This window comes from Typopeltis vanoorti, chromosome 10, assembly GCF_054136105.1.
Source record: "Typopeltis vanoorti isolate ZY-2024b chromosome 10, IOZ_Tvanoo_1.0, whole genome shotgun sequence".
NCBI lineage: Eukaryota > Metazoa > Arthropoda > Arachnida > Uropygi > Thelyphonidae > Typopeltis > Typopeltis vanoorti.
The window spans coordinates 10,867,364-10,891,226 of NC_143558.1; the positions used below are offsets into that span (position 1 = coordinate 10,867,364).

At 34.8% G+C, this 23,863-nt stretch overlaps 1 protein-coding gene across 1 annotated transcript in view; it reads right to left on the reverse strand.

Moving 5' to 3' along the window:
* The window catches only part of pcx (pecanex), a 621,557-nt gene that overhangs the window by 209,389 nt on the left and 388,305 nt on the right, over positions 1–23,863 (reverse strand). Inside the window, exons 18-19 of the mRNA XM_090398640.1 lie at positions 20,516–20,607; positions 8,255–8,361 (exon numbers count right to left, since the gene is read on the reverse strand). Coding sequence (XP_090254766.1) covers positions 8,255–8,361; positions 20,516–20,607 — 199 coding nt within the window. The remainder of the gene's footprint in view (positions 1–8,254; positions 8,362–20,515; positions 20,608–23,863) is intronic.

The window sequence follows — 23,863 nt, forward strand, 5'->3', positions numbered from 1 at the left end:
ATCATCTTTATAAAAAATTTTCTTATCATATCCTACATCTACAGCAAACTTCAATCTAGTAACTATTGATGAAATTTATGCAGCACTCAAACTAATTTAAACAGGTAAAGTTCCTAGCATTCATGGCATCCTTCTAGACTTTCTTACTCACCTTGGCTCCAGAGAAAAATCCTGGCTATCTAATTTCTTCTCCACAATAATAATGATGAAAGGTTCCCAAAACTTTGGCATAAATCAAAGATAATAGCCCTGCCAAAATCTAATAAGTCAACTGATGACCCCTAATAATTATCGTCATATAGCATTAATCCGCATTCCTTACAAATTTTTTTGAAAGGATTATCCTCTCTAGAATTTCTCCTAAAACAGAAACCACTGAACAGTTGGATTTAGGCCTAAATCCAGTGAACAGGTGAATTTAGGCCTGGCAGAAGCTGCTGTAATCAGGTCCCAAAAAGGTTTTAAACACAGGTACCACCTTCATAGACGTAACATCAACTCATGACACTGTATGGACAAAAGATTTGCTCTATAAGAGTTGTAAATGCTGGTCTTGAAATTCACACTTGCTCTTGTTATCATTCAGGGAGTGAGAGGTATGATTGAAGTCTGATTAGTGGAATAATGAATTACTGACCATTTAAAACTATATATTTAGAAATTTATGTACATTTAATCATACAAATACAACATTTATTTTACAAATGATATTCTATCTTTTTCAATTTAGGTACTTGAATACAAATTCTACCCTACGGTTCTTCTTTATGAACTGGTCAATAACATCATCATAAAAAGTAGGCTGGCTGAAGCTCACTGGCTAGAGCTACGTTGACTGCATATGGCCTGTGCCAGCAACAGAGTGAGATGACATGAAATGGCTATGCGCACGCATGAAATCACAGTGCTGCTGCGAGGACCTGGAAGCTCCTACAACTGAGCAAGCCAAGGTAGCTTTGACTAGATGAGCGAGCATCGGCCTTCGATACACAATGCAAAGCTCAATTATTGCTGCGCAAGCTTAAGATGTCTTCTGCCTACAAAAATAAAAGCCTAAATAGAATGCTTATAAATGCATGCATTTATTAACAAATAAATATTACTTCTTTCTCAATTAATGAGCTTGAGCAGCAAGCACATGGAGAATTTGCCCCTGCTCTATAAAGCAGCTAAAATAATCATCTATCAAAAAAAAAAAAAAACTAAATAGTGTATTTTGGATCTTATAGGATGGATTGCCACAAGGATGTGTCCTCGCCCCAGCTTAATTCAAATTGTACACAAGCAATGCCCTCCAACAGATAGTTGGAAGTTTAAGCTGATGACATAGCTGTTGCCACCCAAGACAGTCTCTTCCAAGGCCTTGAGGAAACACATAGCAAAGTTCTGAGCTCAATACAAAATTACTTTGAATAATGGGGACTATCTCTTAATCCCAGCAAAACTGCTGCTGTTTCTTCTTTCCTCCTAAATAACCATGAGGTTCACAGAGAACTAAAAATAAACTTCTGCAAAAGGACTCTAATCCATGAAAGGAATTTTTTTTTACCTCGGTGTCACACATGACTATAATCCAACTTACCAAAAACATCTGAAAAAAACCTAAGTTAACGATATCTGCCAGGGACATCATAAACAAGCTGACAGACACAACTTAGGGGTTGTAATGTCTCAACTCTTAGAATAGCAGCCCTGGTTCTAGTCTTCCTTGTTGCATAGTATTGTTTGCCAGTTTGGAGTGTACTATTCATCAATATATCTCTTCATCTCTAGCATGCCATCTTGCCTCCTGATCTCCCATGTGGCTTGTGGAATTACCAGATGATAGACCCCGGGACTGGTGGAGAAGACTCTGGAATAAACTACAGTCTATAAACAAGTACCTGATCACAGATGCAACCATCAAATTGCCAGGATTCAATCTACCTAAACACTTCTGGAAGTCAGGTAAAAAGATTTAGGAGTGGACAAGGCAACTGTGCTCACATAGTACATTTGTGGGGAATTTTACAGTCACCCTTTCGCATGCGTGTGTGTGGTGCTGTGCAGATGATGTATCATATCACTGATGAATGCCCCATCCACTCTTCAGGAATTTGCATTTACTCCCAGATAGCACCACTGACCAGTTAACTGAATTCTTAGTCTGTATATCATTTTGCTCAATGCTTTTTATATGTATTAAAATATTATGCTCAAATATTTTGTATTTCCTCCATATGCTAAATAATAAATGGAGGAAAACTGTCAATTTCCATGTTTTCTTGCAACTTTCACATTTTGGTCAAACAGAAAGATCAGTCAAAAAACATACTTCAGAACATGAGAACTTTATTTAGCTTATCAAACCTTAGAAATATTATTATGTGACACCACCAAGGACTCATTGCAAGAGAACATTCTACTCTGTTACAAACCTCATCACCACTACGGTGGGGGTCTCTTTTTATGTGGTAGATACGTTCCACAGAAAACCACAGACAAAAAAGACCTAACTTACTGTATATTATAGCGTATAATGCGATCCACGTATAATGCGATCTGTTAATCTCGTTCCATAACATTATAAATAATACAATACGAATTAACGAAAGAAATATTTATTTAAAAACAAAATGTCAAAATCCTTTAAATTCTTCTTCATCTTTTGAGTCATCAAACATTTCATTTATAAATTCATCTGTAGGGATTGCATCATCAGTGTAGCAGTTGTCGTCATCATCTTCATGCTCTCCATTTTGTTGGTTCCATCTGCCATGCGTGCTAGAACAACGGTACAATGCATTTTTTCATGTCCCATTGTTTTTATGAAGATACCCTTTTTACCAACTGAGTTTACTGTTCGATTCCCAGGCATATCAAAGTACATGGGTGTCTCATCCATATTGCCAATTTGGGAAAGTTCATATCCGTGACACTTCCGTAATTTTATGATAAATTTATGGAAGGACTGCACTTTTTCTTCAAGCTGCTTTAGTAACTTCTGTGCAATTTTTGTTCGGTGTCGTAATGTTAATGCTTTGCGTTCCATAAATCTGTTGCACCACCCAGGCGAAGCAAGAAAAGATGAAATACCTGGTATGTCCTTGAATTTACCATTCTTGAGTTGTAGAGCTCGAAAATGAATTGCATTTCTTGTTACTATAATGCCATCTTGTCATTGCATCAAAATCCATTCAATTAGCTCTTCTTCAAGTTTTGGAAAGGATGCTACTTCTCTATGACGGGCACGTTTCGTTTTGGGGAATTTTTTTAAGACTGTCTTTTTGCTTACGCCAAAGTCTAATATTACTCTCTGCTACACCAAATTCTCACATAGCAACACTGTTATTATGTTCTTCTGCAAACTGCACGACACGCAATTTAAATCCTGCTTCAAAAGATGAACGTTTACGTTTCTGTTGGCTCATTTTCAATTTGTTTAACGAATAATATTTAAAACGAACTGTGGTTAAACCGATATACCTAACTGTGCTCTATCATTCGGCGACGGAGTGCGCATCGTATCTGGCATAAAACCAGTAATGTAAGTAGCTTTATGCACAGATACAATGCATGCTCGGTCGCCGAATGCAAGTGGGTCAAGTAGATTTGGTTGCATAAGCATTAAGTAGTATATATTCTGTGCACAAGTCTAATAAGATATTATATTTTTTAGGATCAGCATATAATGCAAATCCTTAACTTTAAGTAATATTTTTTACCATAAATTGTTTGCATTATACGCAATAATATACGGTACGTTGAAAAATTAGGGATACATTCCATACTTTTCTAAAACTGAAGCAATGAATTAAAATAAACCTAAAATCGCATAAAAAAGTTTATAAAAATTCAGGAAAATAAGAATGCCTAAGTTTGTTTTAAAGCTTTATTCATTTAATTTTATTGAAAAGTAACAATTTTTTTTTTTTTTTTTTTTTTTTAACATTTTGTCATCAGAATTATTGTCGCTATTAGACAATATTCGGCAACGTTTGCGAACTGGTGCGAAATCACTTTCATCACCAGAAGAGATAGTCAGCACATCAGATCTGTATGGTAAAAGCAATGGTTCTTCACAAACAAAATTAGCTTCAACCTCATTCTGTGCTGATTTTTTTCTTCTGACAATGTAATCAGTGATTAAACTTTGCGATGCTGATTTTACTAATTTTTTATAACAGCTCGAGATATCCAGACATACAGTTCTTCAGCTCACATTGGAATTTAAAGGTTCATTCAGAATTTGTGTCATTAACAAGAAAATAATTTTCAAATTTATTACACAGTTCAAGCCCTTCTCGAATTATATTTGCAGTGAGGGGGACAGGTTTTTTTTCCGCTTCACTATCGTTTTCTGGACCTTCGACGATATCTAAAGTTAATTGATATCCAATAATATCATCATCACTTAAGGCATTATTCACAAGCAATTCGTCTACATTATTCTGGCTAAATGTATCAAAACCTTCTCCACCAATTTCATGTGCCAAAGTAATGATTTCAGCTGCTAATGTAGAGGTTTGAATGCTTGCACTGTTTGCAACACATCCAGGACAAGCTGCTTTCCAGCAGGCATTTAAAGTTTGTGGTCTTATTTCAGTGATAGCAGATGCAACATGATTTAAGCAGTCCAAAATAGAAAATTTTTTCCAAACGTCAGTTACTGTTAATGATTCATTTTCGAGTTTATCCAATATAAATTGAAAAGTGTGCTTAACGTAATATTTTTTAAAAGTAGCAATTATGCCTTGATCTAATGGCTGAATACTGCTTGTTGTATTGGGTGGAAAGAACACTACCTGCACATTTGGATGTTCTAAATGCAGATGACTTCATGCATTGTCAACAATTAATAAAACTTTAAAATCAAGAGCTTTTGGCTTCATATGTGTTTCCACTTCTGGTACAGAGCAATTATTGAACCATTCAGTAAATACAGCAGTTGTTACCCAAGCCTTTGTATTAGCCATCCAATGTACCGGAAGCTGTTTTAGATCTTGGCCTTTTAGAGCAAATGGTCTTAGAGATCGATTTACTAGGAGGGGTTTCAACATTCGATTTCTTGATGCATTGCTACAAAGTAACAACATTACTCGATCTTTGCTTGCTTTAAACCTACTTGCTTTTTTCTCAGACTTTGCGATACTAGTTCGACTAGGCATTTTCTTCCAAAACAATCTGTTTCATCAGCGTTAAACACTTGATCGGGACAATATTCACCATCTTCAATAATTTTGGCTAACTTCTCTTGAAAGTTTTTGGCTGCTTCTTGCTGCTGCAACCTCTCCTGTAACTTTCACGTTATGAAGTGCATTCCTTTTTAAAAACCCGGCTAGGTAAAATTTTCCTAACCGAAAATTCTTTATTAGCCTGGGAAGCGGAAGTAGACGGCTCCAATTGCTTCATCTGTTCATAAAACCGAAGAGTTTTTGTTTAATTAAATAACCATTTATAGGAATTCTTCTTTGAATTAATTCTTCAATCCAAATTACGAGCGCTCGTTCCATTTTTTCTACTAAAGCATCTCTTAAGTACAATGATAATTTGGCACTTAGTTTTCTGCCAGAAATGACAGATTTTCTTATTGTGACTTTATTCTTTTTAATTGCTCTTATAGTAGATGATTTGTTAAATTGAATTAAAATGTTTACCAATCGCCATAGATCCCTCTCCTTTTGCTGAGTGATCTAAAATTGCAATTTTCATTTCCAAAGAAATTGCTTTCCTTTGGTGCTTTTTTTCTTCATCGGGCCAAATTAAATCTTTAAAATAAAAATTAGTAAAATTTAGACTTTTGGTAATGAAAAGACAAACACTTACTCACATGCAAAATTAAACTTCACGGACACTCACTGCTTACACATTACATGTATTTTTTGCAGGAATGGGCCAGAATGTACTGCAACATGCTGTTCATTATGTAAAACGGTACATAAGTTTTGAAGTTACTGACCGCATAACTTCAAATCTGCATAAAAAGACCTGAGTGTACTTAATTCTTCAAGTACACAGTAAACACAATGACATCACCACCATCAACAGCATCTACTTCCCACCACCACCAACAGTATTTATTTCGTCTGTAAATTGCTTGTGTTCTCATGGCTGATTTTGCCTATATGCAGGATAAAAAACCCTGCTACCTCCATATGACATCGACTAACTCACTTTCAATTGAAAAAGGTCACATGGTTTGACTCAACATGATATTGACTACACTAGTCATGGAACAGTACCCAAGTTTTGCTACTTATAAATTTAAACTTTTATTCAAAGGAAACATTGAAGCCTTACCTATCAGCCTAGCTTAAATCATAACGACCACCCCATTCTCTCCTAAACATTTAGGAAATTGTTGTTCTCAATTAATACACATACAAATAGCGTTTTATTCTAGCTATTACAAGACTGCGTGCCTAGAAGGAATCTATTATAATGCACGCATCTGAATGAATCGGATAATTTTACACTAATATTGCAACAATATTTGAGATCTAACAGTATGAGGGTAGTCTGAAAAGTTTTCGGCCTCGACCATAGATCGCAACATCATCAGCGCAAGATTTTTTTTTCTAAGTTGGTACATCTGTCATAAGTATCCATGTGAAATTACAAGTCATTCTATGAAGTAGTTTATTTTATACAACTGTCTGAAGCAAAAGTGTTGTCTGCATCCCTTGAAATAGATAAAATTGAGCATGGTGAGGTTATAAAATTCTTTGTAAAAGAAGATTTAACAACAAAAGAAATTCATTCAAAGTTCATAAGAATTTATGAGCACTCTTCTACTTCATTTTCGACAATTAAGAAATGGGCTGTCAAATTTAAACGTGGCCGTACCAGCCTTGAAGATGATCCACGTGAAGGACATCCAAAAACACCAGAAATCATTGATCAACTGCACGATATGGTATTGGATGACCGGTGAGACAGTGCTTGAAATTGCTGAGACTATAGACATTTCTCTGAACAGTGCTTGGAGCTTTTTAACAAGAATAAAGCTGATTTTGTGTGTGTCGATTTATTACTATGGATGAGACTTGGATTCACCATTACGCACGAGAATCCAAACAGCAGTCAAAACAGTGGACAGAAGCCAGTTGTTCAGCGATAAAGAAGACAAAGTTGCTTCCCATCAGCAGGAAAGGTCATGGCATTGGTGTTTTGAGATGCTAAAGACATTTTTTGTTTATTAATTATCTTGAAAAGGGTAAAACAATAACCGGGGAATATTATTCCGATCTTTTAACCAGACTAAAAGAAAAAATTTGTGAGAAAAGACCCGGTATGCAGAAGAAAAACATCATCTTTTATCAGGACAATGCACCTGCCCACAAAGGTGTTTTGGCAATGGGAAAATTAAGGGATCTTCACTATGAATTGTTGGAACATCTACCCTATTCCCCGATTCGGTTCCCTCTGACTTCTATCTCTTCCCAAAACTAAAACTCTTCCTCACTGGTCAGCATTTTTCTTTGAATCAAGAGGTGATTGCAGCTGCAGAGGGGTATTTTGCAGGTATTGAGAACCATTACAGGGACGGGATAATGGCACTGAAGCATCACTGGAATAAACGTGTTAATGTTAACGGAGATTATGTTGAAAAATAAAAATAATTTGAAATTATAAATTCGTTTTTTCATTGTTACGCTGAGAACTTTTCAGTCCACCCTCGTATAGTGCAACTCAAGATCAGATTTCTATCTAACAAACTGAAGGAATAGAGGAAATGGAAAATGAAAATATATTTATATTTTGAATTATGAATCAAACCTTACAAACCCCTCACCCTCCCTATCTTAAGGATTTTGAAAATAATGTGTTTTTTTTTAATTATTTTCTCATTTTATTATTACTTTATGCATCGATATTTTTATTTACGGATAAAATTTAGAATTCCTGTTCTCATTTTCAAATGTCACTTTTATTAATTTCTCTCTCTCTCTATCACTTCTTTTCCCTGTTTTTGATAAATTAAATTATAACAATTAATGAGTAGATACTTCATAAATGCATTCAAATTCAATGCCAATAATGAATGACTGAAAAATTACACCAGCACAAGAATATCTGTTCCAACAGTTGGCCTATTAAAAAAAAAATAAATAAAAGATGTAAAAAATTTTCCAGACAAATTATATCATGAACATTTTATTCCTCTAAAATTCACAATTATAGCATATCTACTGTATACAGATACGAAAAGATAAAAATAAAAATCTATAAATTAATTCATGAATAATATTATTCAAAATCAAAAAACTTTTACCATAACACACTTGGGTCACTTGCACTACGACTCAGATGATAGCAGAGAGAAACCAAAAGTCCACAGTAAATTGAAAACATGATGTGCTGAGAAGGATTATTGGGTTCCTAGAAATGTATAAAAACAATACTATATAAAGCAGGTAATACACAGTAAACTCTCGCTATAGCAAATGCCATTATTGTGAATTCACACACTGGAACAAAGTACAGAAAGCCCTAGTTAAGACTTCATATCAACGACAGTAAAAAAATTCATTATAACTTTTCACTATAGCAAACCATTCCTTTGCCACTTACAACTTTGATAACGTGAGAGTCTACTGTATACAAAATAAATCAAAAAAAGAAAAGGAAATACCTCCCTTTCCTGCCCATTTTTGTTATGAAATCTAAAAAAGCAAAAATAATGCTAAAACTCTTCACATGGAATTTCATCACAGTTCTTACTTCTTTAAACGATTTTTAAATCAGTTCACAAATTCTTTGCTTTAGGCAGGCGATCCAGTGTAAGTCTCTTGGATTCTCTAACTAAATTCAGTAACTGCTTTAACAAATTTGGCAGGGGTATTGATTTAGTCAGAAAGCACCTTAGAAGACTGAAAGGTTAGATATAATATTGAAGTGCTGACAAGTAATAGACTAATTTGGAGGAAACTACTGACAGCAGATTAGTAATAATGGAAACTTAATGATGCAATACTGTTATAATCCCTTAATGCTATATCAGGAAACTGATGAACATCACATTACCAAAGCTGAACCATTCTGGATGTCCTAGCATAGACTGTTTCTCTAACTGATAAGATTTCAGTCAAGGTTGAAATTGTTCTGAGGTGATCCTTCCCATAATGCATAGTGCATAATGCATACTCCAAAAGGATGCATGCTTTGCAATATGGGATACTATGGCAATTAATGTAAAGTTATTATTAGCCTCTTCTAAATTTTTAAGAAATGTAAATGTAAACTAAATTATTAATTATAAAAATTTTCATTAATAACTACCGATATTTTGGTTTTGTTACATTGCTATCTTCAGGTATCACAAAACAATGATATATGCATGCAAGCACTCTCACTAAGCAAATGAGGCTGAAGAAAGCCAACTGAAGTCGGTCCTAGAGTCCTAAAAGGTGCCCTAGCAGGTTAAATTGGGTTGTCCTGGCCGTTGGGCTGATGATCTTAGAATGTAAGCTTCCCAAACTTTGGGCAGTTTTATGCATTCAAACTTGTTGAGGTTTGGGAAGTTTTTCAGAGCTGAGGCTGATTCAAGGAGTAATCTTTCATACTTGTGCTTGTTGTAGTTTAATAAAGTAGCCTTCTTCCAATGTATTCTGTAGTGGTGTCCAATGCATGATCAGCAAGTCCCGAGTAGCTGTATTGGTGAAACTGGATGCAGTCCTTGTGTTTGGCTGTCCTGACTATTTGACCATAGTAGGACAGTTTGCAACTGTAAGGGACCTGGTATATTCCAGACATGTCTAGAGGAAGTGACTGGTCTTTGGTGAAGCAGATAAGAGACGCCCATTTCTTAAGTGGTTTGTAACTAGTTGAGGTCATATTTTCTTAGGATTTTCATTAGATTTTCATATGTACTACTCCAGATATATGGAATGGTAACAGATTTAGAGTAATCTCTATTATGAAGGGAGGGTTAACTGCTTTTAATAGTTTTTGAAAGTTGTAGCCATTGGCTAAGAAGCTGTTAAAGATATGGTTAAGTTCAGTAGTTGGGGCATTGTTATCTGAATTGATTAATTTTGCCCTATTATATAAGATTTTTATAATTCTGTGTTGTTAGGAGGAGGGAAGTGACTGCTGGTGAATGTATCTACCTGTATGTGCAAGTTTTCTGTAAAGAGAGAAAGTCAGGCTGTGAGAACTTAAAGACACATGGATAAGAAGTGCCAGCCACCATTAATCAAAATTAGAAGGTATCATAATCCTTCATGCTCAGGAAACTCTTAAGCAGATTAACTTGCATTCATAGCTGCGTCTTGGGGACAGTGCTACTAAGCATCATGAAATGTACAGTTTCATACAATATATGGAGTGAAGATGTAATTTTAAATACAAACTAAACATATACAACATATTTCTAGTCCTATAATTGTAGCATGTTAAGGTCAGGACAAAATAACAGAAACTTCCATTCTGAAATATATATATATATTTTTTATCATCATCATGCATATCAAAGATTTAGGCCTAGCATCGCCTGTTCCGGCATTAGAAGTCATCATTGAATCGTTTAAGAGGTTGTCCTAGTTTTCTTTTTCCTAATGGCTTGTACTTTAAGGCTTGTTTTGGTAATCTTTCTGTTTTCATTCTTTGAACGTGTTCCATCCATTTATGTTTATATTTTTTAATTTTTTCTATTACTAGTTCATGGTTTAATTCTTTCATAATTTCTTCATTTCTTGTGTGATCAAATAGGGTATACTTTGCAGTTTTTCTCATAAACTTCATTTCTGCTGTTGTTAATCTTTGTTTGTCTTTTTGTTTTATAATCCAGATTTCGCTTCCATACATTACCACTGATATGGCTAATGTATTGTATACTTTTAGTCTGGTTTGTTTTTGAACTAGGTTTGGTTTAAATATAGAGTTAATCACAACTGTTATTTTTAAATATTTTGCAATTTTTACGTTTATATCTTTTTCATATGTAATGGTACATCCTAGGTAGTTAAATGAATTCACCTGTTCTAAGATCTTGTTATCTATTACTATTTTAGTTCTTGCTGGATCTTGTCCTTTAAAGGCCATAGTTTTTGATTTTTCTGTTGATATTATCATACCATAATCTTTGGATATCTCATTTATATCTAAAATAGCTTTCTGTAGTTTATCTTCATAATTTGTAATTATCATTTGGTCGTTGGCAAAGAGGAGAGTAATTAAGTTTACTGTAGAAGAAAGTTTAATTCCTTGATGTAAATTTTTATTCCATTTTATTATTATTTCATTTAAGTAGATATTAAAAAGAATTGCTGAGATGGGACATCCTTGTCGGACCCCTTGGTTTATCTCTCTCGTATATGATACTCATGATTTCATCTTATTTGTATTTGATTATTTTCATATATACTTGTGATAGCCTTTAGGATATTATTTGGTATTTGTCTTTCTTTTAATATGTTAAATAATATGTTTCTTTTAACTTTGTCAAATGCTTTTTCAAAGTCAATAAATGCAATATGTGTTTCTAAATTGTATTCTCTTCTTTTCTCTATTATTAATTTTAAGCAAAAGGCCGGGTCTATGCATGATCGTCCTTTTCTAAATCCATTCTGTACTTCTAAAATAAAGTTTTCAGAATATTTCATTAGTTTGCTATTTAAGATTCTGCTATATATTTTGTAACAGGAATTTAGTATACTGATACCTCTATAGTTTTTAGGGTCATTTCTATTACCTTTTTTAAAGATAGGAATCACAATTGCTTTTTTCCATTCTGTTGGGGGGATACCAGTTGAATAAATTTTATTTAAAAATAATAAGAGTCTTTCTTTGAATCTAGTTCCTGCATACTTATATAGTTCTGAACCTAGTTTATCTTCTCCATGTGATTTTCCGTTTCCTGTTTCTTTCAGACTGATTTCTAATTCTTCTTTAGTTATTTCCTTTTCATTTTCGTTAATTGTTTGCCAATTGTCTTTTTTAAAATATTTTTCTGTCCACAATTCTGTGTATCATCAACATCAAATTCCTGCTATGTACCCTCAAAGGGTGTACAGGATATGATAGTAGTACATGAAAAAAATTACATCATTATTAATTTCCTGTCTACAATTTTCCTCCAAATCAGTCTGTTACTTGTCAAGACTCCAACATTATCAGATCTTATATTTCTATCATCTAAGGCACTTTGTACCGTATGAATCCACCTATATCTTGGTCTTCCTCTGGGTCGTTTTCCTGCCAACCTGGCAGAGAACACTTGTTTTGCTAATCTTTCCTCACCCATTCTGCTTAAGTGACCATACCACCTGAGATTAGCTCTGCTGACAATGTGAAGTTCTTTCCTAATATCTTCATTTTTAATATGATATTGCCATTGATGCCATCTGTTCACGCCTATAATCTTTCTCAGGACTCTCATATCTGTGGTCTCTAGTCTTTGGTCAAGTGTTTTACTTCTGACCCAGCTCTCAGATCCATAAGTTAAAACTGGTTTGAACACTGTCTTGTATACAGCTAATTTAGTGTTCCGACTAATTTCTCTCTTATTACCATACCATACCAGCTTTGCTGATTCTGTTGTCTATTTCTATATTTAATTTACCATCTTCAGTAAAAATCGTGCCTAAATAGCTGAAATGTTTTACTTGTTCCACAGGTTCTCCATTCACAACACAGTTGACATTTTCAATGATTCTGCCTATTTTCATTGTTTTTGTCTTTTTATTACTGACCACCTTCATACCATATCTATTACAACAGCTATTCAATTTAGTCAGAGAATCTTGCAGACTTGTAGTGGATTTATTTAGAAGTATAACATCATCCGCATAAAGCAAAGAGCTGACATTAACATCTCCAATTTTGATATCAGGTTTAATACCACTTTCCTTCATGATGTGATCCATATAGATAATGAATAACAGAGGGGATAATGTCTCACACCAGATTTAACATTAAACCATCTTCCTGTACTTCCTTCAATTCTGACTGATGACTTACAACTCAAATAAAGACTAAGTATTGCTTGATATACTGCCTTATTGACACCATATAACCGGAACGTATTGAATAGCTTCTCTCTTGGCACCTTGTCACATGCCTTTTCCAAATCGACAAAACTTAAATACAGATCTTTGTTATATTCCCATGCTTTCTCCACTATTTGTCGTAAAGTGAAGATCTGATCCTGACAGCCTCTATTTGGCCTGAATCCAGCTTATTCTTCACCAAGCTTTTCTTCCACAATTCTTCTCAACCGTTTCTCAAGTATACTTGCATAGATCTTGGCAGGAACACTCAGTAGGGAAATACCTCTGTAATTCTCACATGCAGTTTTATTTCCCTTTTTGTATATATGGGTACTATGAGAGCTCTACTCCAATCATCGGGAATTCGTCCCTCTGTCCAGGCCTTCTGAACTATGCAGTGCAGCCACTGTACGACTCTCACACCACCATACTTCAGCATTTCTGGTCGAGTATCATCTACTCCTGCTGCCTTTCCACATTTCAAGCCTTTGATCGCTTTTTCTACTTCAAGTATGGATATGTATTCCCGACTGCATGCCTGGTCAATGTTTTTTTACCACTGTGCTGTCATCACTGCTTGTTTCATTTAGAAGTTGTTCAAAGTAATTACTCCATACTCAAGGATATCTTATTCTCCCGTTTTCATGTCTCCTTTATCATCTCTAACTCCTTTTACAGCACTCTTTCCTCCATTCCTAAGCTTCTTCAACAACCTCCAGAATATTTTGCCACCTTCTTGATATTTATTTTCTATATTCTTGCCAAAGTCCTCTCATGACTTTTGTTTAGCTAGTTTTACACAGTGTTTAGCATTCTTGCATCTGTCTCTATATTCTCTAAGAGCACAAGCTGACTTATTTGACAGGAACTTTTGATATGCTTTTTTCTTTTCCTTCACTGCCTCTTTAACTTCCTGTGTCCACCAGGCAGTTCTGATTTTTTTATCCTTACAGACAACCTCACCGCATGCCTCTCTGGCAGAATCAATCAATGTTTTCTTCAGAGTTTGCCACTGAATCTCGAAGGTTTGATTCCTGTTCTCAAACTCTCATTTTTTCTTCAATAATCTTTGTGTATTTTAGTCTACAGTTCATATCTGAGAGCTGTTCAACTTTCATTCGCCTTAAAATTTTCTTACATGTTATTCTTTTCAATATGAAATTCAATTTTATCCTGCTCAAGACTAAATAGTGATCACTTCCAATTTCAAATCCTCTGTACATTCTGGTGTCTTGCACCAGGGAGAAAACATCACTATCAACAATACCATAGTCAATGAGACTTTTCTTATTCCTAGCCTCTTCTCTCCATGTGAATTTGTGCACATTTTTATGTTGGAACATGGTGTTAGTAATAACCAGTCCAAGTCCTGAGCAGAAATCCAACAGATATTTGCCATTATTATTAGCTTTGCTCTTTTCTCCAAATTTTCCCAAAATATTTTTGTATGTCTCACAATCATTTCCTACTCTGCTATTTAGATCCCCAACAAGGACCAACTTTTCATTTTTCATTGTGCCAGTTGCTTTCTCTAAAGCCTCAAAAAATTCCTCCACTTCTACCTTAGTAGAACCTTCTGTGGGACCATAGGCACAAATAAGTTTCATTGTCCAGTTCCCCATTCTCATATTTGCCCACATTACTCTACTTGAGACTGACTTCCATTCAAGAAGATTAGTCTTGTATTTTGTGTTGAATACTATGGCAACTCCTTCTTTTCCTAGATTGTCATTGCCTGAATATAACATTTTGTATTTATTGCTCAGAAAGATCTCACCAGTTTTGGTCTTTTTTGTTTCAGTCACCCCTATTATGTCGATCTGGTACTTATCTAATTCCTCGGCTAGCTCCATTTCTTTGCCATTCAGGCTTCTTACGTTGATAGTACCGATCTTTAACTCTGGTGATGTTGAGTTGGGGTTTGTTTTCAGATTTGTTCCAGTAGCTGACTTTTCGCTGTTCGCCCTGGTTCCCTGGCGAAAACAACGGGGGCCTTGTTTAACCGGGCGACGCCCTAGCCGGCATGAAATTTTGTCATGTTGTACCATCATTTTTTATTTTGGTTTAACCAATAAGAATACAATTTGGTTGGCTAAATCCCAAATTGCCAGCCCATCCTCGTTCGTTCAGTATCCAGGTAGATACCCAACAGGGTGCACCATGAGAAGGTGAGGATTGGACATTAGGTCAGAAGCCCTGGTCGGTTCTCCGCATTCCTTTAAAGGCTATGTGGAGGTCTCTTCTCAGTTATACAGCTTTGACCCTTAAGCACCCCTTGCAATTCTGTGTATTAATTTAGAAATTCTTCTAATTTGAATTCAGTGTTTAATTTTATGTTTTCTTTATTATCTGCCTTTAAGTGTTTCAAAATCTTATATACATTGGGTCTTATTTTATATAAATCATGTTCTAAATCAGAAACAAAGTAGTTCCATGATTCTCTATGTCTTTTTCTGACTTCTCTTTTAGCTATGGCTCTATTTAGCTCTTATTCATTTATATTCTATTTCATCTTCTAATCTTTTACTGCTTAACCATTTGCGATAGGCTTCATTTTTTCTTTTTGATTATTTCTTTCATTGTATCATCCCAGATCATCATTTTTTTCCTTTTATTGAATTTTTTGGTCTTTCCTAAACTTTCATTTGCTGCTGCATTTAGTATCATTTTTATATTAAGCCATTCTATTTCTATTTCTTCAGTTTGTTTTATTTTGACTAGATAATTCTTTGTTCATATAGCCATTGTACATTTGTGTTATTCAATAGTCTAGTTTTATAAACAAATGTTTCAATTTTTCTTTCTGTTCTTGTTACTTGTAGCCATTTAGGTGGTAATCTTAATTTTATTTTAACAAGGAAGTGGTCACTGCTTATTTCATATCCTCTGTGAACTCTAACATCTAGTGAAAATTTTGATGTCTTTTCATTCAGTATAAAGTAATCTAATATTGATTTCCATCTTCATGCTGCCCAAGTATATTTATGTATGTCTTTATGTTTATAGAAAGAATTCATTATTTTTAGGTTATTATAAACTATAAAGTCAATCAATTTTTTACCATTCCTGTTTAGAGTATGTTCTCCATGTATTCCTATATTATCATTAATTTCCGTGTTTCCAATTCTTGCATTTAAGTCTCCTGCTAAAATTACATAATCATTTTTATTTATTTTATTATATATGTTTTGTAGTTGATTATAAAAATCAATATTATCCTGTTCTCTTCCTTCTTCCGGGGCATATAAACCAATTATTGTTAAATAGCCTCTATCTATTTTTATTCTAGCTTCTATTATTCTTTCATTCCATAATTTATAATGTTTTAACTGTTTTGAAAGGGAGTTATGAATCCAAATCATGACTCCTGCTTGTGCTCTTTGGTCTCTATCAACTCCACTGTATATCACATTAAAATTTTCGGTTCTCATAGGTCCGTTTAATTTCTTTTTTGTTTCAGTGATTACTGCTATTTTAAAATTTCTTGCATTTAATAGTTGGCCTAATTCTATTTCTTTATATGCTATTCCTCTTACATTCCAGTTTGCTATGTGTATTATATTTTGTGTTTCCATTTTTGTTTTACCTTTTCCATTCCAGGGTCGTTTCCTGTAGATTCAATTCGATTATCTTTTTCTGTCAGCTTACGAGTAGAATTATATTCTCCATGTCAGGGGACTAGCCTGACGATGGAATTGTTCAGTGGTAGAGCTGCTACCTGAAGGCTTCTGAACTAGCCTTCTTCCGAATTTAAACCCATAGGAGGAATAGGGTATATTGAAGGGGGAAAGAGTAGATTATAGAGGAATTATAGTAAGATTTATAGAGAGGGCATGGCTGAAAGGCCAGAAATGGAAAGACCCCATGGCTCTCGAGTACTCTAATAGCATAGGGGTCATAAAATAAGAAGAGTTGGCTGATAAGGCTTTATAGGAAAGATTAAAGTAAGTGGATCTTCCTCAAAGCAGTAGAAGGAGAGGATAGATCCAGCTATGGGTTCATGGGAGTGCCGCTTCCCTTACAATCAAGATGATTGCCCCTTATGGCCCTGTTGGTGCACGAGTCCTTATTCAGCATATTCAGACCATCCCACCATACACACACACACACATGGTGGGCTCCCCTATCCGCCACCCAGGAGACGCGCTCTCTAGGGGTTACAGGGTCCCCCGATATTTTTTATCTGTGGAAAAATAAAAAATAAAGAACAACACATTATCTATGTATACAGAAATTGGTTGCTATCAATTATGGCATAAATCATGCATCAACCCAGAAAAAGAAATGGCAGAATCATTATTTTTTAATATTGTCTAATTACCGTTAGATGAATGTTCAATTTTTAACTTTCATAAAGATTTTTGAGAAGAAAATTACTTTCATGAAACAATTATTTCCTAAAATAACTGTTCATAATAAATCAGTGCTACTAAGCAGTATGATGTGAGTAGTTCTGTACAGTATACGCAGTGTAGCTGTAATTTTAAATAAAGATATAGACTAAATGTGCAGAATACATATTTACATTTCTAGTTCTTTTATCATATTATAGTTTGTTGTTAATAGCAGGAAAAAATAAGGGAAACTTTTGTGTGTGTTTTTTTATCTTTTAAGGGGGGAGGCATCGTTGCTAATGAAAAATAGTTAGCTTACATATCAGTTATTACACATAAATCTTGTACCAGCCTAATTATGGTTAGATAGATGACTATTCCCTTTTCTTCTTTTTTTTTTCTCAAATATTTTTTATTGAAGATAAATGTTTTCATGAAACAATTATTTTATACAATTACCACAAAGGTATTTACTAAAAAGTTCGCTGTTTTTTTCTAAATTATGTCTAATTTATTTATAAATCTAGTTATAAATCATTTCCCAATGTTTACAGTTTCTGCAGTTGTACAGTTTAGATTTACACAAAACAAGCACAATAATATATATAATGTTATCTACAGAGCATGCAGCTAAGTTCTCTACCCTCTCCATTTCAAAGATTCACATGCCGCAAATTGAAACAAACAAATATGATACAAATTACGTATTAGCTTAGCTTTCTGCATAACATGCAATAAAATATAGATTATTAATATCATTCTTATGATCAGTTGGCAAAAACAGCAAGAAAATAATCTTGTGTACTTTCTTTTTTTGAAAAGAAAGAAAAAACATTATAAACAACATCTGGAGGAATGTTGATATGTAGCCAGTAGAAGAAAGAATGATTATGGTTGGATGGGATTGATTGGTGAAAACAGAGGAATGATAACTGCTGCAGAGAATGTAGTGAGATATCTAATGAGAATTTATAAAGGTATTTCATTCATATGAACAGTGGGAAAGAAGGAGAAGGGACTGTTAGTAAGTGAAAAGGAAGTATATGAGGAAATAAAAAGACTTGATGTAAATAAGGCTGTAGGACTTGATGCTATTTCATCATGTGTTTTGAGGGAATGTTCTGGAGAGTTAATAACAGCTTTTACACATCTTTCCAATATGAGTCTTGCACTGTTCAAGTTCCAAAGAAGTGGAAAGAGGGTAAGGGTAAAATTGTTCCGATCAATAAGGGAGGCGATAAGAGTAGGGCTTTGAATTACAGACCAGTCTGTGTGTCTGAAGTTGTGGTTAAGATGTTAGAGAGGTTAGGTTAGGACCAAGATTCAGAATTGGGCTGACAACAGAAAAATACTCTTTGGTGGCCAGCAGGGATTTGTTAAAGAAAGATCGTGTTTTAGCAGTCTGCTTACTTTTTATAATAAAGTGACAAATGCATTGGATAAGGGAGTTGCATACACAGTGGTATATTTAGATTTTGCAAAGGCCTTTGATAAATTGCCACATGACAAACTGGAAATTAAATTGGAATGGGGGGGGGCTGAACAGTAGATTAGTATGCCGAATTGGAGATTGAATATCTGATAGGTAACAGTGAGTTGTCTAGAGGAGCGATATCTCAGAAGAGGAAAGTTGCTAGTGGTGTATCCCAAGGGTCTGTTTGGGGTCCATTGCTGTTTAATTTGTGTGCAAATGATACAAAGTTGGGGAGAGCTATCAGGAGTAGAGCAGATGATGTGGCTTTGCAAGAGGATTTGAATACACTGGCTGAATAGGTAAATCAGTGGGGATGTCAATTCAATGTTGCAAAATGTAAAGTTTTGAACTTTGAGAAGAGATGGGATGTAGAGTATACAATCGGTGGATATATCTTGAAAGAGGTAGAGGAAATGAGAGATCTGGGAGTGATTGTAGACAAGGACCTAAAATTTTGGGGACATGTTGCTAAAATTGTGAGGACAGCACAGTGGATAATGGGAATGATGTGGGGACACTGACTTGTAGAAGTAAGGATGTTATGGTTCTCTTGTATAAGACTTTGATCAGGCCACATATGGATTACTGTGCACAGATTTGGTCACCTGGTTTTCAAAAAGATGAGGATGTATTGGAAAAGGTTCAGAGACGATTGACTAAGGTGGTTTCTGGTCTCTGGAATGTTGAGTATGAAGACAGAGTGACAAAATGCAATTTTGTCACTCTGTCTGTCCTTCCATTAATGAATAGAAGGAGGAGAGGGGATATGATAAAGCCATATAAGCTGTTAAGAGGTTATTACCAGATTAATGTCAGGGAGGTTTTGCATAGAATGGGTGAAGACAGGAAGAGAACAAGAGGTCATCCCTGGAAGTTGTATAAGGAGAGTGTGAGCAAAGGGGTGAGGAACTGGATTTTTGCAGAGAGTGGTGAGTGATTGGAATGCATTGCCCAAGAGCATGGTGAGCACAGAGGCACATATATCCAGGACAGTATGATAAATTGTTTAACACTGGACCTCCCACGATGAGTCTTTGACTCCATGGAGGTGTTTTATAATAATTATTATCATCGCAGAAAACAAGCCTAAAGGGAGAAATCTTTTTATTTTGTTTTATTTTAATCATTAAAGGTATCTGTGGCATAATGATCAAACAATGAAAATAGCACGATAATCACGCAGTTTACAAATTAAAAATGGTTGAACTATGCTAGAATAATATTAAAAAAATAAAAAATAAATAAAAAAATTTATATTTACATAAGATGAGAATCTCCCAAACTTTTAGGGGAGAGAGAGTCAATCATTCAGATTCAGGTTAGACCAGAGTAAAAAGAACTTACAACTTTTTTTCCTTTTATACCAGCCTAATCTGAATCAAAATGATTGTCTCCCTCTCCCAAAAGTTTAGGAGATTCTCATGGTATATAAATATCAAAAATTTGTATTATTTTTTAAAAATATTATACTAGTATGTGGCTATCATTTTCAATTGGTAAACCAATTATTCTATTAACTTTGTATTCCTATTCTTTGAATTGCTTGTTGTTTCTGCACGCTGATGATGTACTGTTATTTTCTGTATGAAATATCTGTTGCTTTCATTAAATTTTATTAATGTAGTTGCCATGTTATTTTCATTGTTTATTTTATTTTATTTATAGTTTTACTGCAAATAAACATCGGCCATTTTTTTTCCTCTCACAGATTCGTTATAATATACTTCCTTACTTACCCGTAAAGCTCCATATGCAAAACCATACAGAAAAGCTACAGCTACACAGCTTCTAAATAAACAATATATAGCAGAAACAAGGCCTGTCGTTGCTGCAAAAGAAACACTTACATTAAATTGCATGAAATTTTATTTTTGAAATAGTTCTTAAAAGGAAAAGTTCAAATTAAAATATTTCTGTTTGATCGATAAACTATATCATTAATTTTCTACAGTGATTTCAATTATAATGTAGAGTATTTTTAAGAAATTTGTAGATACTGTTAGATCTTGAATGAGGACTCTTTCAAGAAAAGAATCATTCATTCAAGATTTAACAAGAAACACAATTTTGAGCTGGAAATACTTGTGCTATTAGTTAAGAAAGCAAAATATAAAAGAAAACCTGTTACAACTACCTTAGAAAGAAGTAGAGGAGAAAATTGTATGTCTAGGTAGAATTACATTGTTTAAAATTATTGATGTCAAAATTATACTCTGTGTAAGAATGTAAATCTAAGTGCAAACAAAGGTTCAAAGGTCGCTAGCTAGCTGCCTACGATGACGTAACGCCCGCAGCAAAAGCGTTCATGGAAGGCGAGCTGAACTCGCATTTGGCGAAAAGAGTGCACTTCAAGGAGCAGAAGTGTGACGCAATCACATATGGGCGAACAGAACACAATGAGAGATCCTCCAATATGGAAAGAGGGCGCTACAAAGAATAAAAAAAAAAAAAAAAAAGTTCATGCGGGTTTTGATCCCTCATTTTTTCTGTTCCTATTTTCTCGTGTGGGCAAGCAGAGTGCTGACCGATTGACGGCGCTGGAAGTAATCTCCTTCCCGGTTGCTAGCTGAAAGAGTCGGGCATGCTATACGTGAGCTGACGGCAGACTCAACTAGGGCCATCGGTAAGAGTTTACCGATGCAAGAAGACAGTGGAAAAGTTCCTCTGAAGAATGGCCGAGATGATACCAGCGATCTGGTAGACGAGTGTTTGTCTGGCAAAGTGCAAGGAATGACCATTTGTGTCGATCAACGTAACCTCCACGTGGACGCGACTCGATAAAGCAGAAAGACGTCTAACTACAAAGGACGGACAAAAGAAGCGTAATATCCTCTCAGGACACTGGTAATGTACAGTAATTTCCTTATTCATGTAACAATTAGTATTCGAGCAAAGTGAGAAGAACAGATATATAGTCAGAAGGAAAGAGAAATTTTAAGTGACTTTTGTGCTCAGAAACGTGTTAATCTTATTGGGCTAGTAGTCTGAAAGCCTGAGAATATACAACACTCAACTGAATGTGAATTAACCTTTGTTAACGAGCGTTACTTAGAATTTTGAACTAGTGTTTCATGATGAATGTGTACTTATTTAACTTAGAGATATAAATAGAGTATTTGATAATTAGAATGTTCCTTATTGCTAAGCTAGTGAATTAGAATTTTGATATGACAATCCTTTGATGTGTGGAAGTTTATTTGTATGCAATTTGATACTTAATAAACATGTTTTTTCTATTTCATATTTATGAATTTAGGGACACAAAACACACGTGTTGAAAAGATTATTTTACTGATTAATAATAAAATAATAACTTTACGTTTCGACCCCTGTATTGAGGTCATCTTCAGAAGGATACATGTGTATAAGAACAAGCTACATGCTGTTGCACTCTATACAAGTAAATTACATCTATGTTGTTAACTAATATTTTTTTCTTAGCCTGCTCTCTAGTGATAAAAAAAGTAAATAAATAAATAAAATAAAAGAAAATAAACACTACAATAAACTCTGCTAAAGTCCTCACGTACTAGGATTCTTCTGGAATTATACAGTTTATATTGTTATATTACGTTCTGGATTTGTACAGTACAGGTTGCTATTGAATGTTCGAGAGGAAACAAAAAAAAAACAGTTCACGAAGTCTTCTTGTATTGAGATTTTTCTTCGTGGTTGCTATGAAGGTTGTAGATGGGTCCTCCACATTCTTGGAATTGTTAGACCATCATTTTTATTCAGATTCGGATCATGTTTGATCATTTCACATCCTTCCTTGAATTTCTGCTCGAACCAGGTTTTGGTGCGGTGTAGGGACTTGGTACCTTGCCAATCAATTCTGTGGTATGTTTGGAGTGCGTGGTCAGAAAGGCCGGTTTTTTCCAAAATGGAGGTATTTTATGTGACATTTGTGTTCATCCTTTCCGATTGGGATGGTTCATCCTGTTTCCCCTATGTATGGTATATTACTTGTGCAATCCATTTTGTAAACCCCTGGGTGGGCTAAGTGTGGCAGAGGATTCTTGGAAGAACTGAGTAGGTGTCTTAATTTTGTCGGGGGTTTAAAGGTGGTTTTGATGTTGTATTTGTGTAGTGTTCTGTCTATTTTTTTTTTCTGAAATGCCTCTAACATATGGTATAGCAATAGCATTCTTGAAATCTTTTTTGTTATTAGTAGTATCTTTGTGGAGGATCTTGTGAATGGCTTTTATACTGTATCCATTTTTTATAAAGATATGTTTGATGGTCTCATATTCATGGTTAAGAGCTTATTCATCTGAACAAATAGTTTGAGCTCTGTGTTTAAGGGTGCTTATGACCCCTAGTTTTTGTGTCGGGTGGTGATAAGAAGTTTTGTGTATGTACTGTCCTGTGTGTGTGTAGGTTTGCGGTAAACTGAGAAGGAGAGACAGCCTGAAGGAAGACGTGTGACAAGTGTGTCTAGGAACGGAAGAGAGTTGATTTTTTCTATTTCAATGGTGAATTGGATGCGTTTGTGTTGTTTGTTCAGGTGGCTAAGGAATGATGTATCTAGTGCTTGGCGGCCGTGGGGCCAAATGGCGAAAATATCGTCAAGGTAGCTGAGCCAAATTTTGGGATTTAGGCACACTGATTCTAGAGCTCGTTGCTCAAAATCTTTCATATAAAAGTTCACTGTTGGGGTGGGGAGAGTGGTGAGCCCATGGCTGTACCCTCTTTTTGAAGGTAAAAATTGTTTTGCCTATATCCGGAGCGGAGTACGTGGGTAAAGAGGGCCGTGATGTCATGTGGAAATATGTTCTGTAAGAGTAGGATAGTATCATTGATTGGGACATTGGTGAAAAGTGAAGTTATGTCAAAGCTGACTAATAGATCTTGGTCATTGAGGTGTAATATTTTTAATTTTGTTTATGAATTGTTGTGTATTTTTTTATGTAGCAGGGGGAATGGCCAACCAATTCCTTGAGTGTGGCTGCTAATTTTTTGGCTAAGTAGTAATTCGGACTGTCAATTCCTTCCACAATTGGATGTAATGGCATGTCTGATTTGTGTACTTTTGGAATAAATTCTGGAAGGCAATAAATTCTGGGTGGGGGGGCAAACTGCAG